Raw genomic sequence first — 16,759 nt, forward strand, 5'->3', positions numbered from 1 at the left:
GCGCATTTTCCAGCTGCGGTACATATTCTTTTGCCGCAGCAAAGTGTCGCAATGTTGCGCCGTTCGGTGCAATCGCAAGAGCGACAGCGACAGCGACAGCAGCAGCCTTGCAACGCATGCCAACAAGTTAAGTATGTTAACCTCTGCGAAAATTAGACATGCCAAATGGAGGTGGAGGTGGAGGTGGATGAGGAGGAGACGAATGGGTAACGAAAACGAAAATGAAGTAACAATGCAGCAAACATGGGGCAGGGTCAAAGGGCGACAACGTCGACGCTGACGCTGGCGCTGGCGCTGGCGACGACAGCATTGCGCCATTTTTCGTTTGCCCCGTAAGACATGAATTTCGGCTGCGGCTCGTACTCTGTCTGTGTCGCAGCCCTCTCCCCCCCACTGTCTCCTGCTCAGTCACATCGCGCGTGTGTGTGTGCGTGTTGGGTAAACATTTGGACAGACAGCCAGTTCTTTCTCTTCGATTGTCGCTGTCGAAGGGGAAGCCCCTCAAGCGATGTTGGGGTGCACGTGCACCGTGCCCTTTTCCTTAAAAAACATATCGGAATTCGTTGAAAGATCAAATGCAATTCGGATTTGTTTAATCCAATTGGATATGCTTTGGCTGCAAGTTCTGTAAAGGTTTCCCTTTTAACCATCAATGCCAGGGAAACTCCAGTTTATTGTCAACCCAAAACAGTATGCTACGCACAACCATACGGATCTTTATGGAAAGTCTTTCATTCGTTGTGGCTGGAACTTTTTCCCGTTTATTTTCGGAGAATAAATTTTATAACTAACGAAACTAATGAACAAAAAATATATATTTATTTCCCTAGCCCTTGCCCTTTTTGGCCTTCTTTAGGCGCTTGTTCTTCTTGCGCTGATCTTTGCGCCACTTCCGCCAGTATTTCTGTATCTTCGAGGCCGCCCGATTCATCATGAAGACGACGAGGCGCTGCTGTTGGCGTCGGCGCTCCTCCTGCTCCCGCCGCACAACGATGTCATTGTATACTGCCTCCTCGCGCCGATACACGACCATGAATTTATCGAGCTCCTTCTTTGCCACCATATACTGGTCCTGGAGCACCAGATTCTCCCGAATGACATCCCCCATGTTCGCGTCGTACTTCTTCACCAGGCTCTGAAGCTGCAACAGCAGCTTGTTCCTGTAGGAGAGGCGGAAAGAGTCGTGAGGGTGGGGGCAGAATGGGAATGGGGGCAGGATCTTTTACTTTTCATTGCGAGCGTCCTGCTCTTCAAGCAGATGCTTTTGAGTGAGCTTTGCGTAGGCCTCCCTGGCAATCTGCAGCTGCTCCTCCAGCTCCTTTTGTTTCTCCAAGCTGTTCCTGTGGTTTGTGCGCATGGCGCGGCTGCATTTTGTTCTAACGAGAAAGGACACAAAGAAAGTATTAGGATCGAAGAGCGGTGGAACAAGGCCATCACTCACATCTCATTCTGAATGCGGACATTGTTCTGCCACTTCTTGTAGGCCAGGTCGTTCTCGATCTTTACCAGATAGATTGCTGTGGCCGCCATCCTCCATTTCTCCATAACGCGGCGCTTGGTTAGATCCCGTCGTACGTTGTGGAGCCTCTTCCGGATGTCCTCGTTCTTGTGGTACATCTGATGGAGCATCCGCTCCTTGCTGATCTCGCTCTTGGATGATCGGTACAAATGCTCTTTGGCAATGTCCAAGAGGAGTGCTAACGAGGCTATAAGGGTGCGGTCCTTGTCGCTCAGGTTGCGCATTAATTGGGGGAAGAACTTGTAGATCTGGTAGTTCTTCTGGAAGTAATCGAGTATCCTGATCGTTTGGTGGTCGATGGGAAAGGTGGGCTCTGAAGCGCTTTGGGTCATATGACTCTCCAACAGATCCTCAACTGGCTTCAGGATCTCCTCGTAAGAGGTGCCCTCGAGCACCCGCCGCAGGTTTGGCGGATCCGCAAACAGCTTGGGCAACAGCACCGAGATCTTAACGATCTCTATAGCTTCTTGGAGGAATTTCAGCACGCACTCAATTCTCACGGTACGCAGAGCGCTTCCCTCTAAAGGATGGTTTTTGGTTTGGGTATACCGTACACATATACATACATACATACATATGTATGCCGTTTCAATCGGAAAACTTTCATTATAACTCACCCATTTTATCTGTATTTGATCTGTTCTTAGGTGTAATCAGTCGGTTGTATGTCTCTGCTCATAGCCACTACAGTTCTGAGCCAAGCAGGTAATTTTTGTTTGATTATAAAAGACCTGTTTACTTGGTTTAAACTGTTGCCTGGTTACCGCTGCAACGCTGGGATTGACTTGTTTGATTGGGGGTGCGCTTTGGGGAGGCTCCTCTGCAGCCTGCGGAAAGTTCTCCACCAGGCAATGGCAGGGGGAATGATGCTGTCAAGAAGGTGGTTTTGGCCATGTCGCATTATGTCAACTGCATGAACGGCATGAATGAAAGCCAAAGAAGAAGTCCAATTCTGAAGGACAGAGTACAGAGAGAGAGAGAGAGAGGTAGGGGGAGCGTTGGGCAGCTACCAGATGAGGGGGCAACCAAAAGGCCATGAAATAAACGCAAATGCGGTAGGGGAGTGGAGACTTTCATCAGACCAGACGATGATGAAATTTATTTAAAAAAAACACATATCTTGATACCATTCCCTATATTGAATATTCATTGAAGCTGTACAACATTCAATGCAAATTTCATACTCGAAAATTGCACTCTAAAAGTGAGAAGGTAATTCTTCATCCAACCCCCCCAATCCCGGGGCCCACTGAGACCGCAATCGGTCCCGTTCATCGGCAAAAGAACTTCCACAGCGTCCGTCCTTGTTAAACACATTTCATTTCCATTTCCTTACCCACTTCCCATGGCCCATGGCCCATTCCCATTGCCACTTCCATTTCCATTTCCATTTCCATGCACACCTCCACCATTATTCCACTAAAACCATTTCCCAGGGCGAAGAGCCACCGCAATGACAGCTGCTGCGTCAGGCGTCAGCGCAACAAGTAAGAGACGGCATCTGGAGAGGGCAAAAGAATACACAACAACAGCAAACAGAAACAACAGACAGCAGCAACAACAGCAGTCCACAGCTTCCAGGCAGAGGCAGCGGCAGCGGCAGCACCAATACCAACACCAACAACGATAGCGATAGCGACAGCGATGACAAAAATGAATGGCGAGCATTTGCCGAAAGCCAACCCCAGCAAATGTGCTTGTCTGAGTAAAATGCTGCAATGCTGACGAACCAGCGCAGGAATACAAGAAACAAAAAAAGGAAATAAAATAAAATGCCAGAAAAGGAAAGAAATAAAACTGAGCAAGAAATAATATTTTTTTGTTTGCTAAAGATGGTAAGAAAAGCATTGAGCGATAGACGAACCACCCAAGGGACAGAAAGAGAGAGAGAGAGAGCCAGTTAAAGCAGAGAACCTAAAAAAAATGACGCATAAACAGCTCAGGGAGAGAGTGAAGCGAAAGAGAACAAGAGCGCAGCAGAGAGTGTGCAGCAGATTTGTTGCTCTGCCGCTGCTGCTGCTGCTTCTGCTTCTGTTGCTCCACATACGTAACAAATGGCCATGCAAAGCGCCACAGCAGAACAACGACAACCTCTATCGGTACTGCACAGCCAAGGAATGTGCAGCCCAAAAGGAACAACCGAAAACCGTAGCTCTCTTTTAGGTGCTCTCTTTGAGGCGCTCTCTCACTGAGCAGTGGCCCACATTGTACCGTTTCGAGCTGTCTGCTGGCTTCGTTATGAACCAGCGACGAGGACACGACGCTGCCGCTGCCGCTGCCGTGGCCGTTGCCGTTGCCTTGGCAGCATTTCACAGCTTTTGCTGCTTATTGTTATATATTTTCATAGTCCTTACTTGACTTTTGCTTCTTCTTCTTTTCGCTGGCTCGGCTCCTTCATGACTATCTACGACAGTGAGTGCAAATTTCACAGAAATGTTTCCCCGTTATGCTTGGCCTGGCCGCATTGCAGCTATAAATTTGTTTGTGGTTTACTTTTGCCTTGGAAGATTACTTTAGGGTATATGTATGTGTATGTATGTACGTATCCAGCAGCGGGTGGACGAGATAGTGTTAGATACTGAAAGAGGGAGAGGGAGAACGGGAATGGCATGGAACAATGGGCATAAGGAAAGGGAAACGAGAAACAAGAAACGAGAAACGGCAGGCTAACGGTGCTTGGCGACTGTTTTAATGGTGGGTAAGAGGATGGTCCGCATGAAACCCCATAGAGAACCCTTTCGAAAGTGTTATTATAATGCTTGGTCTGGCAATAGGAAGGTCACTCTGGTTATTTTGCGAACGGAAACTTAAGATATCCCCATGAGGCTTCCCTTGAGTCAGGCGGCAAAAGATGTTTGCGATACTCGTAGTACATACATACCTATGTATATACATATACATATGTAGTATATTGTTTAGGTGGGTAAAGGTGGATAGTTCCTGTTCTTTTGAGAACAGTTGAGGGAACTTTATGGAATTCATGTGATGTTAGTGGGGGATCTGTTCGTTCCGGCTTTCTTCCGACAATTGAGTTTCGCTGTTGCCAGGATACATTAGTCACAGCTCTTCCCCCCCCAAGAAAAGACCTCAGCTGAGGGAAATGTTCTCAGTTGATAATGAAGTCACACCCAAACGCTCCAACGAACTAACTCGGCCGATTTCTGGACAAGTTTCTGTTGAATTTTTCATGGTTTTTTTCTTCGTTTTGTTTCCTGGCTCGTTTCCGTTCGCCAGTGACAGTACACTTTGCACGGGAATGTCCCTCTTCAGGCCTTAGTTTGTGAGTCTGTGCAGTCGGGGCAGTCTAGCATGTACTTCGAGTCGTTACCGTTGGAAGGAACCTGCCGCTGGGTGCCACGCTCAAGTTGTCTCAAAAACTTTTGGCTTCTACTCAGCCTTTCTTCCGTTTGATTTGACTCCCAGCCTTCTCTGTAATTTGAATTCCTTGAACTGTGAATGGAGCGACACAGAAAATGACGTTAGGCGCTCCGCGAAGAGTTGACTTGGCTAATAAAGTGGGCCTTGCTCCACGCTTGTAGAGTCTTTCGATCCTTCTTGGCCTGTCTCTTTACGACTTTTATGATATTACAAAAGGTGTCTGATCAATTAACTAGCGACCCATAATGTCATGGCAAATATTAAGTGAGTGAGGAGGATCCGTGGCGAAGGAAATGAAAATCTATCGGGGTAATATCTATGATTGATTTCTCTTCCAATACCTTTAAATCAGCTTACACTTCCCCCTGGGGGATCTAGCTAGGCATTTGACCAGAAGGTGGATTATATTTAGAATCCCTAGACTGCTGTCACGTACTGTTTGGGCCAATGGTAGGCGCAGACTACTGTTCCTACTGTCCATTAATTGTGAAAAGGAAGGAAAATATTTTGTTTCACATGATCCCGGGCACGTGCTGGCTATCAGTCAGCTAGGATCATCTTCAAATATTATCTTTCTATATATTTTTGTTATATTTTGTATACGTTTCTGTTTGACCAAAGTCAACAATAAATGGCAAAATGCCCGCACGTGCACCGGGGTCGTGTTCAATGTTACTTCCTGGGCCGTCGCCCCTCTCCTTCTCCCCTCTCCTTTGGGCCACTTCCCAGCTGCTTGTCATCCAGCTATTACCTCCTGGCCTTACCCGTACTTCGGCTATTTAATTTAGGCCAAACACCAAATGTCCTGGCCGAGTGATTGATGAGACTGCGAAAAAATTCAGCTGTTGGTGGTTAACCAACCCCAGCACCCCCTGAAAATCTTACCGAAAATCTCTCCGACAAGTTAATAAATTCTTTTTGTGTGCTGCATTTAACGCCTACAAGATTCGGTTTCTTTTTTTATATTTTTCTTTTGTAAATTTTGCTTTTGCGAAACTTTCTAATGAAGTCGCTGTGGGAGAGACCTTTATCAGGTTGCTCTGTGTTTTCTTAGTCTCTTTTTCTCTTCCTCTCGCTCTGTATGCAAGGCACGCAAATTTGTTGCCAATAAGCAACCGAAAACAATTTTTATAAGGCCTGAATGGGGTGTATAAAGAAGAAAGGAAGAGGGAGGAAGGTGCCATCCACTTGCCTATGCGTGCTGCGTGCCTTCTGGACTGGTTCTTTGCCCCTTTGCTACTTCACGTTGCGGAATAGAGCGGCTGCTTCCCAGAACCAGTCCCAGTGTGCATGTGCCCTGGTCCAGGCCCAGGCCCAGGCCCAGAAGTTGCTTAGCTACAGCGGCCCCAGGACCCGAAAATGTAGGTCATGTTGGACTCTGTATTGGGGAGGCACTTCGCCAGAAGAGAGCGGCAGTGGGTGTGGGAGCGGGAGAGGGAGAGAGTCAGTTAGAGAGTGGAACCAAAAAACACACATACACTGCCAGCAATCCTTATCCCTACACAGAAATTTCGGTTGCTGTCCGGGCTGTATCTGACTTGGAAGGAAAGAGAACAAGCAAGAGAGAGAGAGAGAGAGAAGAGACAGAGAGGAAGGCAGTGAATGGGGGAGCAACACTGTGTTTCCAATGAATACTTAAGCATGGGCGTGGCACCGTCTACCCAGACTCCCACCACCCACGCCTACGCCTACCCCCCCTACCCCCCCACGCGTTGGATCTGTTCCGTCTCGTGCTTTATTACAATGAAAATTTCATTAGAAAATTGAATGTTGACGTGTCGCATGTGCTACATCCCACACCACCCACCCCCCCCCCCCCCCCCCCCCCCCCCACACCATTCGGTTCGCACATTCCCCCTTCCTTCCACACAATCTTGAATTAACATTTCCTGTAGCTACTATTGTTTCTCTGATATTCATATTTAAAAGAAAGGACCGAGGCCTTGGCCACCAATTGTATGCAACGATTTGCTGAATTTGTTTGTTTTTACAGGTACTTTTTCTTTAATCGATGTGGCCATACTTTATTTACAATTCAATTGAAATATGAAGGAACAAATGAAACAGCCTAAAGCCTCTTTGGTTTGATGTGATAATCGAAAGAAAACGACCAGTTTTTCGACTTATATTTGAGCAGATATCCGAGATGTGATATAGTAGATTTCAAGCTATCAATTTGTGCAGAAGTTTGCGCAGCAGAGAAGGAAACACCTCCGAAGCATAGAGTACTATTTGTCAGACCGTCTGTTTCTATCGAAAATAGATATTTAGCAAAAGCTTCATTATAGTCTCATATAGTTGATCACATACACAATAAGATTTGATAGAAATCACATCACTGGCTTACTGATATTACTACTATTACTGTTGTGCTGTTCATCCCCAGCACTTGATTGAACGGCCCTTCGGACCACATCAAGGCAGTAGGTATCAGAGGGCTGGGGCTGTAATAGCAGTAGCAACTTAAGTACCCAAGTGGCAATCCACCCAAGGCACTTTGTTCTCGTGTTATTTGAACTTTTGTGCAGTAAACTGAACAAGCATCTACACTAGCCAAGCCGTGTAGAAGATACAAACAGCAGTCAGTAGGAGGAAATACTTCATTCCTTAATATGAAAATAAGTATTGTTAAATGTCTTACAATTTCTATGCTCAATTAAGCATATTCTCCTGATTTATTGCTTACGATTAGTCGCTGGAAATGGGGCTTTAATAGCTGCCCAAAAGTTGCCTATTTAATAAAGAATGCAATAAAAATATTAAAAGAAAACTCAAATAATTTTAATTTGCAATATATTTCTAGATTAAAGTGGCTTTCCATTATGTTATGTGAACCCCCAAAAAGGCATCCCAATCTACGACCACAAACTTTTCCACTCAACTGTCTGACAGCAGCCACATTGCGTATACGCGATGCGGGCGAGGTCGTGTCCCGCCATCTATTCCCCAATCATCCTAGACAAATGAGGCTTCTTGTCAATATGAGTAATAGCTCATCAAAGTTTCATTTTCACAGACCTTACCATTGCATGTAAATCATGTTCAAACTCGTATAACACAAAAAGAGAAAAAATCGAGAAAATTGGGAACTTTCGACAAACCGTTTAACCCGAAACCCAAAATGAAACTACAACAAAGACGAATGGAAAACTTTTTTATGACCAAACCGTGGGTGGGGCTTAAAGGCAAAATGTCTTGTAATACATCTAGTTATATTGTCGATAGTCGTACATATATTTCGGTTGGATATTTTGTGCTGTTTGGCCGTGTTTGGGGAGCCATCCCAGGAATCAACTGAAAGATTGTGACACATGCAATAATTTGATTTTGCTCGCAAATGTCTCGGGGAAAATGCAGATAAATTGAACCAAAGAATAGCGATAAGTAATTGAAAGCAGAAGAAGGCAGAGGAAAGAGCTAAATGAGTGGCAAGAAGATACAAAATAAATGGTTGAAGTGTGCTACAAATTAAAGAGGAATGAAGACTGAGAATTTCCTATAAAAAGTAATAGAAAACAGATGAAGAGGAGGGACTATGAGGCAGTAGAAGAGGATGACGAAGGGGCGAAAAACAAGCAGAAGAAGTGGAGATAACTGTAAGTATTTTTGGGCTCGCTTTCGTTTTCAATTTTCAGTCAGCCTCCCCGCTCTCCTTTATTCACTTACATGCACGTTGGGGGCGTAATGAGGCAGAGTTTCCCTGCCAGTTCTGCCGCCTGCCTTTTGCTTCCTTCACACCCTGCCATCGTGGAGCATGTTTTATCGATAATTCGTGAGTGCGACGCAGAAAACACTGTTCGAGGGGAGTGGGAGCTGGAGTGGATACCAGGCCCTCCGACGACACCATCCACTCCATCGACCCATTCATCCCACTCACATCCATTTAGTCTGTATAACAAACAAATGTTTTGTATGTGTCAGGCGCCGGTTTTCCTTATTTTCCCTGCTTTTCCCTTTTAGTGTTATTATTATTATTTCTCTTTGTTTTTTTTTTGTTATCCGAAAATCGGTTTTTGCGGACGCGCAGCTGACACGGAACTTCACAGAACAGGATATAGCTGTATATACTTGTGCACGTACATACGTACATATGTACATATGTATACGTATATGCATGTGTATATGTGGGGCTCTAGGTGGGATCCATTCGGAATGTATTGACAGGAAATTGGAACCGGTGCCCAGGCGGGAACGGCTTCTGCCTCGGCCGTAAAGACTTTTGTTGACTGTCGATGTTTCGTAGCTGGTTTGGGGGCCTGTAGGCCCGGGGGCTCGTGTTCGTGCTGGTAGTAAATGTGGGCGTACATATCTTACTGGGACATGTGCCCAATAGGCGCCTCCCTCAAAGATAAAAATAATATGAGTTTTATTGCTGTAAATGACAAAACAGAATCTACCTATGGAGAAAAGTGTGTCTGCTGTTTGATTTATTTGTTTTTCGCCCGCGACAGGACAGTTCTTTGACTCCGCCGATGACGGGCTGATTGACATTAGAAGGTTACGAATGGGTTAAAGGTACAGTCAAAAGAGCTATTGCATGGGCGTCTTATAATAAATTTCTCGTGGGCATGTGATCTTGGGTAATTCGACTCTGGTTTTCCGTGCTCACAAAAGTATGCTATGCAATTTTTCTATGTACTCTTTTTCCATTAAAAGGACAGCATCAACCATCCACTCAAACACTCATATATTATAGAATTATTATTCAATTAGCGTGACAAACAAGACCCATGCATAATGCAGCACTAGGAAAAGTGCGGGTCCGAGTGGGGGGAAATGTCACCGAAGACATGCAGCAACAAATACAACTGCAGTGCTAAGCTTATTAATAGAAAACAAAGAAAAAGCAAAGAAGCAAAAGCAAGAAGACAAAAGCGCAAAATGTCAGCGCCATGTCAGAAAGCGCATTAAACAAGAAAGCAGCAGAAGCAGGAGCGAAAGAAAAAAGAGGACCAGAACCAGAAAGGGAAAGGGAAAAATAGGAAAAACTTGGAAAACAAGGCGGGCGAAAGTTAAATGAAAATGAAAAATAATTAGCAAACAACTGCAGTGAAAAGGCAGCTCGGAAAACAAAGTGAAAAGGGGAAAACAGCGAGGGGGAAAATGGGAGAGAGCGAGGTCTTGCCTTGGGGCAGAGATTACTATAATTATATTAAAAAATGAACATTTTATGGTATTTGCATTTTGCAGTTTTATTAGGGGAAAAAATTGCTTTACATTCATGAATATTATAAAAAAAGTCCCGTTCCATGCTTATAAACACAGTCAGTGGGTATATTTAAGGGTATAAAACCAAGTACTTGCCCCAATTTTTGGTAGCTCCCATTTGTAACGGGTCAGAAACGTTATACACGAAATATAGCCCTGCACTCAATGTGCACCAGGTGCAACAGCAGCAACAGCAACCCGCGATAAGCATGTCGTATGACATGCAATCCGATCAAAAGTTCCACTAATTAACGAAGCGAGCTTTGCTCACTCTCCCTCTCTCCCTCTCTCTCTGATTTTTCGTGCAAAGCTTAAGCTTCGAGTTCCACAAAGAGAACAAACTCTCAGTCTTTCTTGCTCGCGCGGCCGTTCTCATCGTTAATTTTTTTCTTTTTACTGTTAAGTACTGGCCAAACGAGCTACACCTCAACACAGCGTCAGTTACATACTTTTGTGCGAGCGAGCGAAATGACAAGGCGAACATGCCATGGCATGCGAAATGCAATTGGAAAAAATATTTTAAGAACAACAACATGAAACGCAAGCGAAGCCGAAACGCCCCGCACTTTATCGCCTTCATCCTTGTCAGAGAGAGGCAGAGAGGCAGAGAGGGGGTGGGGCTGGGGCTGGGCTCGACCTGAGGTTGCGAAGGTGCGATAAAAAAGTAAAACAAGGGAAAGCAAGCAGTCGGGAAACAACAACAAACAGCAATGAACGAGAGCGTGAAACAGAGCAATGGGAGAAATCGAATGCTGAATACCCTACAAAAGGCGCCATAACGGGACGATATTTTACTGTCGTAGGAATAGCCACACCTGTTTACGAGTCCAAGTCCGACTGAATTAAGGAGGAAATGTATCCGTGTCGTTGGTTTCTTTCGAAGAAATAGCACTCGCACACACAGGGGCGGAACATTTACAGTTTTACATGCAAATGCAGCGAAATGAGCCCATGACATGACATGCCAACGCAGAACTGACATGAAATTTTGCCGAGACATACTCGAGTTTTGGGTGGGGAAATGAGGAAATGGTATCCAAGGGACTGGCACAGGCCCCCCACATGACATGATGGACGGACAGAGTACGGCGACTGATGGCCCTGAAGTAGTCCAAAATAGAGAGAGAGAGAGAGAGAGAGAGAGAGAGAGGAGTACTCACAATTGTTCTTACATCCTCACTTCACTTGACTAAACGACTCCTCTCCACCAGACACGATATCGCCTCACTATTTGTACCACTCAACATTGCTGTGGAACTGTACATAATTCGTTAATTTTTATAACAGAGCCTAGTCGATGAATATTACTAATGAAAATCCGAAAATGTTGACTAAATATAATAAATCTAGTCGAATAATCGACCAAAGGTGCAACAAGAAAAATCATGTGAGGCACATATTAAATATATATATATATATATATCTAAAAACTGAACATATTGTAAACCAAACGATCCTAAGTTTTGTGTCCATCTATCTGTTAAATTTTTAACCATAATCAAATGCTATGATAGTATACCAAATTAAGGGCGTAAATTCATTTTATGCCCATTTCCAGTTACATTTGATGCTATTTCCAGAACGGCCTCCCACTCCGAACTCCTGTCCAATTGAACCGGAACCCACTTGACCAAACCATACAAAAGTGGTCCCAGCACAATCAATTGTTATTTATTCATTAGCTCATTAACCAAATGACTGCGGAGCACTGTCACCTTCTGTTTGTTCGGACAAACATTGACTCTGACTTTTTCCGTGGCTAGATTTTGGCAAAGTTTAGTTCGGCCGCGTGATAGCCCAGTTTACAAACTCGAATTTCACTTTCATTCGGGGCAAATACTCGTATTTGTCTTGAACAAAGAGCCAGCAAAGGTAGCTACTATAAAATCGAGTGGCCTGCTTGGGTCCAGGGCAGTCAGTTCCCGGCACATCAATCTTTCAATCCATCTATCAAGCAGCACCATGAAGGTCTTCGCTCTGCTCGTCTGCTCCCTGCTGGTCCTCAGCCTAAGCTCTCCGATAGAGGGACGCCTCTTCCTTACGAATCGCAGCGGCATCTTCTGTGTGTGGAGCGCTAAGAAATTGTGTTCCAAGACCACGCCCGTGTGCGTCGTTGTACAAGCCACCGCCACCGCCACCTGTAAATACTATCCCAACGAGTGTCAGTACAGCATCGATAAGTGTCTGGGCAAAACGGGTAATTAGCAACTATTATTTTAAATTATTATAAAATAGTCAAGTGAAGATGCAAAAAGTATGTTTCTACAATCTCTGACATTTTTCTTGCAGTGTTTGGCCAAACTGGAGTCATAGATCCTACTCTGGCTAAATGTGTGGGGGTTATCCCTCTAGGAGGAACCGGTACTTGCTAGAAAATACATTCCATCGTGCCATAAATAATTATCCTTAGTTACATCGATTAAAAATTGCATATTTATTGTCTATACTCTTCCCGGCTTTGTCATTCAATCACGCCGCTGATCAGAGCTCGGATTCGTGTTTTTTAATGGTTTTGCAACTCTTTTGGCATTTTACGACCCTCTCGCACGTAGCTCTCATCCTATCGCCATGATGTATGCTATAAAGCAGTTCTCTTCGTCCTTTTTTAATTGCAATCGCATAAATTGCAGTTTTTGCATAGAGGGAAAACGGGGGAAGCGGAAATTATGGTTATGGTCACGCAGACAATTTATAGAGCTTTTGCTTTTTAGTTTGCAATTTTTCGCCACTTTTTTGTTGTTGCAAAACGCAAGCGGACGTGAATTAGAATTCCAGAGAACACTATACCCTCGTTCATATATGCATACACCGCCCACGGCTGGGAGCTGGGTGGCTTTCGAACAATTTAAGCGTTGAAAGTTTGAAAAATGTTCATAATTTAAGCAAATATTTCCGCTCCCTAAAGAGGGTGGAAACAGAGGGTGGCTCCACTACTAGATCGTATATCCGCTTATGTGATTAAAAAAGTATTTCATGGATATATTATTTAATATCTATGAAATACTTCATCCACAACAGAGGAGCTTTAAATACTTAGACTCACTATGCAAAAATGATAGCCATCGATACTACTTTCGTCTTCCACTTCAGTGTTGGTTTTTTATGTCATTTATTTTTTCCCTGCGAATTTTGGTTGCATTTACGTATGTACCCATATGGCTGTCTAACCCGTTCTTATAATTATGGGCGTTATGCTCGACGACGAAGATGAGGAGCCCAAAATAGACGACAGAATGCTGGCCCAGCCACCAGTAGACGCTGAGCTCGAAGACGAGGACGAAGATGAGGAGAAAGTGCTGATGCAGGTTCCCGTCTGATTGACCGTAATACTCGTACAATTGCCCAGATTGACCACATTCCAACCTATGGGATGAATTGATAAACACAAGACATGCATAGAGGTGTATTCCTTGAGACTCACTCGAGACACTTGTCCGGCAATTGGCTCGCTCCAGTAGGCAGCGGTTCTTGAACCGGTGGCACCGGCGTGTCCTGCTCCACCGCCCGCAGACGTGGGAGGTGGCAAAGCAGCTGCTGGTGGTGCTCACACAGCGGGAGGAGGGCGTGGAGCTGCTACTGCTACTGCTACTGCTGCTGCTGCTGGAGCCGTTGGAGCCGTTGATGATTATCACCGATTTGCCTTGGGTGTTTCCTGTTGCCCTGGCGCGACGTCCGCTCACCGATCGCCGGCGCACATTGCTGGTGCCGGCCCTGACACTGCTGCTTGCCCTGGCACGCGCCTGACGAGGCGTGGCACGGCTCAAGGCCCTGGCCTGGGAGCGTCTCTGCTTGTTTTGAGCCTGAGAGGCCACCACGATCAGGGCGATCAGCACCAGAAGAGCCAACGCGAGACGCATTCTTCAATTGATTTTTGCTTTTGGTTCAACCTTCAGAGCAGCTCTTCGGTTTTATAGCCCCTAAAGAACGCTTCTTTGCCTGGCCTTGCAAGATGTGTATTATAATATTTCTTCCTCCATTGTTTAACCACATATTTGATTTAGAAAATTCTTTGCCCAATTGTGTAAATACTTGAGAGCGAAAAAGAAAGAGATGATGGGGGGTCTACGTCACGTGAGTGGAGTAGATATATTTTAGGAAATATGGCAAAGAACAACGAAGACATTTAACCAACTCTTGAATCGTACAATATATTGACTATACTTTTAGGCAGTTGAAAAAACGTACGATGTGTGCGAATATTTTGGCAAAAGTATGACATCGAAGCTTGATAGCGAATGTCCTGCGGAAAGCACATTATTGTGGGACTATAGCTATACAAGCTGTCTCCCCAATGTTGAATATACTCGTAGCCTTTTAATATAGCTACACTCGGAGGAAAATGTCATAGAAACACACCGATATTTATATTAAATAATCGGTTTTTTAATACAACAAAATTATCTATTTTGTTAATAGAATTTACTTTGACTTAAACATACTATACATATGTATGTACATATATGTATTAAAACGTCTTTTTAATAAGACCAACACATTATATATAAATAGAAAAACCTTTCAAAAGCAAACATTTTCATATTTATGTAAAAATTTAAGTAAAAAGCCTTATTTGTACAATTTCCAATCTCGGAGAAAATTTATTGGTACACATTGGAGGACATTTTTCGCAAAAAAAAAGAAGAAATTAATTTAAATATAAATAGGAAATCTATTTTTGTAATGCAATATCGTATATATCATCTGTCCGGTATATAAGATAAAATAATTCAGATGACATACATATATGCATATATCAGGGGAATTATTCATACAAAACCTACGATTTCGATATGGTATGGAATTTGTTATCAAATTCATGGCCGCTGAGAAGATTTCTTCTCGCACAGATATGTAGATCTTTGTGTTTTATGGAGTGGTTCGGTTTAAGTAAAGTTCATCATTTTCTTAAACATCATTTCTTATTTTAATAATGGATCTGGGCTACATATTTCCCATCAGCTCAGGATTCGTTATTCTCGAGTAATTCTTATACCGTATATAGGATTCACACAATCATCATATTTCTCTGAATATACCACCATTATAATTAACAAAATAAGTGGATCACTGGAGAACGTTTTGTTTATTTTGCTCATGATATTAAAATATAACGTTGATTATTTGTCTATTTAATTGTAAATATTTATGAGGATTGATTCAACATTAACTCGTAATCAAAGGTATGTATATTCGATAGACTTTCGAATAATGATATAATTTTCTATACCCTGACAGAGCAATAACAAATGATGGACAATCGAATTGTCGCATTGTCAGATTTGTATAGTACTCGGAAGGATCCACTCCTGGACAGGTCTTGCAGACGGACATCAGTTCCCATTAGCCAGATTCCTTAATGGCTTTTATGCCGCCAGGTCTGATCTGGCTACCACTGTTGTTCGTGCCACCATTGTTGTTGTTGTTGCTGCTAGCACCAGAGTTGCCGCTTAGTGCGTTGCTGCCACTACCACAGGGAAGCTTCTTATCGTAGGGCATATTTTTGCAGAGATTCGCACTCACTTTGCGGTAGACTGAAATGGAAATTTATAGATTAAAGTCACGAAACTCCGCAGATTCCACGCACATATGCTCAGGCCCTTGCTGTTGCAGTTGGACATCCTGCGCTGGCAGTCGTTCTTGAAGGCCTGACAGATGTTGGCCCGTCCCAGACGGGCACATGATTTGGTCTTGGATGAGCAACTACTCTGGACCTCCTTCCTGCAGGTCTGTGCTCTGCGGGAACTTTGTTTAGCGCGGGTCAAGGAAATGCTTTCAGGATGATCAAACCCTTCGGTGGTGCTGCCGCTGCCGCTCGACAGGGCCAGGTGGAGCATCAGGCCCAGAATGATAAACAAGTAGCAGGAAGCTTTCATGGCGGGGCCTTTGTTTGAACTAAACTGAATGACAATTGACAGAATAGCTTCTTGCCTTTTATACAATTTATCTGTATTTGTTTTGCAAAAAAGTTTTGTTGAAAACACTTTGCTCTAGTTACCACTCGAATTTGAATCGATTCCCAGCTGAGCTAACAGATCTCTCCGTCTCCCTCGCGGAAAGAAGTTTAGAGATTTTAACCTTGAGCTGCATAATGAGTTCAGTTTTTTGTTTCTCTGTGGTTTTCAAAAAGTTTATTCACTTAACAAGATTCAGCCTCGACGTATGATGATGGGAACAACATTCGAAGTCGAGCTGGAGGAGGAGGAGGAGGAGGAGGAGGATGAGCTGCCGCAGATTCCGCGACTGTTCAGGCTGATCCCCGAGCACCTGGAGAGGCTGACGGAAGTGTAGGTGGTGGAGCTGACACATGACTGGTAGCGCAGCACGCAGCTGTTCTTGAAGCGGGTGCACAGATTGGAGCTGCCGTAGCGGCCACAGGCATTGGTCGTGGAGTTCCAGCTGCAGTTTCTCAGCACGCAGACCTTGGCCCCTGTGTTGCTGTTGCCGGTGCTGCCAGTGAGGAAGGCGCAGGCCAGGGCCAGGATCGCCAGGAGTGAGGATATGGCTAGAGCGGCTTTCATTCTGCTGGTTTGGAGATTTCAATGCTTTTGATGCCACTTGGCTCGACTGTCTGGGCTATTTATAGTGCGCCTTGGCGATTAGTTTCGGCCTAGAATATTTCCAAAAGAAAATACATAGTATGGAGAGATGGAGATC

General features: G+C 44.3%; 4 protein-coding genes across 4 annotated transcripts; all 4 read right to left on the bottom strand.

Annotated features, from left to right (window-relative positions):
- Positions 1-748: 748 nt before the first annotated feature.
- LOC6590678 (golgin subfamily A member 6-like protein 1) lies at positions 749-2,226 on the bottom strand. The gene is made up of 4 exons (XM_026986271.1): positions 2,137-2,226; positions 1,442-2,039; positions 1,227-1,376; positions 749-1,160 (listed from the first exon to the last, which is right to left on the bottom strand). Exons 1-4 carry the CDS (start codon positions 2,138-2,140, stop codon positions 827-829), a joined length of 1,086 nt encoding a protein of 361 aa, XP_026842072.1. The 5' UTR covers positions 2,141-2,226; the 3' UTR covers positions 749-826.
- Positions 2,227-13,268: 11,042 nt separating this feature from the next.
- LOC6590680 (uncharacterized protein DDB_G0271670) lies at positions 13,269-13,962 on the bottom strand. The gene is made up of 2 exons (XM_026984989.1): positions 13,527-13,962; positions 13,269-13,468 (listed from the first exon to the last, which is right to left on the bottom strand). Exons 1-2 carry the CDS (start codon positions 13,960-13,962, stop codon positions 13,269-13,271), a joined length of 636 nt encoding a protein of 211 aa, XP_026840790.1.
- Positions 13,963-15,445: 1,483 nt separating this feature from the next.
- On the bottom strand, positions 15,446-15,978 carry LOC113565252. The gene is made up of 3 exons (XM_026987056.1): positions 15,893-15,978; positions 15,690-15,838; positions 15,446-15,636 (listed from the first exon to the last, which is right to left on the bottom strand). Exons 1-3 carry the CDS (start codon positions 15,976-15,978, stop codon positions 15,446-15,448), a joined length of 426 nt encoding a protein of 141 aa, XP_026842857.1.
- A 273-nt stretch (positions 15,979-16,251) lies between these two features.
- Positions 16,252-16,623, bottom strand: LOC6590681 (uncharacterized protein DDB_G0271670). The gene has a single exon (XM_002015784.1). The coding sequence runs from the start codon at positions 16,621-16,623 to the stop codon at positions 16,252-16,254; it is 372 nt and encodes a 123-aa protein (XP_002015820.1).
- Between the last annotated feature and the right edge of the window lie 136 nt (positions 16,624-16,759).

The sequence above is a fragment of the Drosophila persimilis genome, unplaced genomic scaffold (genome assembly GCF_003286085.1).
Source record: "Drosophila persimilis strain 14011-0111.01,24,50 unplaced genomic scaffold, DperRS2 tig00000002-arrow-pilon, whole genome shotgun sequence".
Classification (NCBI taxonomy): domain Eukaryota; kingdom Metazoa; phylum Arthropoda; class Insecta; order Diptera; family Drosophilidae; genus Drosophila; species Drosophila persimilis.

Coding starts and splice junctions, on each gene's coding strand:
- LOC6590678 (XM_026986271.1), bottom strand. Junction 1,377..1,441: donor GTCCGCATTCAGAATGAGAT/GTGAGTGATGGC, acceptor CTTTCTCGTTAG/AACAAAATGCAGCCGCGCCA. Junction 1,161..1,226: donor CAGGACGCTCGCAATGAAAA/GTAAAAGATCCT, acceptor CCTCTCCTACAG/GAACAAGCTGCTGTTGCAGC.
- LOC6590680 (XM_026984989.1), bottom strand. CDS start 13,962: ATGCGTCTCGCGTTGGCTCTTCTGGTGCTGATCGCCCTGATCGTGGTG. Junction 13,469..13,526: donor TTGCCGGACAAGTGTCTCGA/GTGAGTCTCAAG, acceptor TTCATCCCATAG/GTTGGAATGTGGTCAATCTG.
- LOC113565252 (XM_026987056.1), bottom strand. CDS start 15,978: ATGAAAGCTTCCTGCTACTTGTTTATCATTCTGGGCCTGATGCTCCAC. Junction 15,839..15,892: donor AGCGGCAGCACCACCGAAGG/GTTTGATCATCC, acceptor AAGTTCCCGCAG/AGCACAGACCTGCAGGAAGG. Junction 15,637..15,689: donor CAGCAAGGGCCTGAGCATAT/GTGCGTGGAATC, acceptor TTTCCATTTCAG/TCTACCGCAAAGTGAGTGCG.
- LOC6590681 (XM_002015784.1), bottom strand. CDS start 16,623: ATGAAAGCCGCTCTAGCCATATCCTCACTCCTGGCGATCCTGGCCCTG.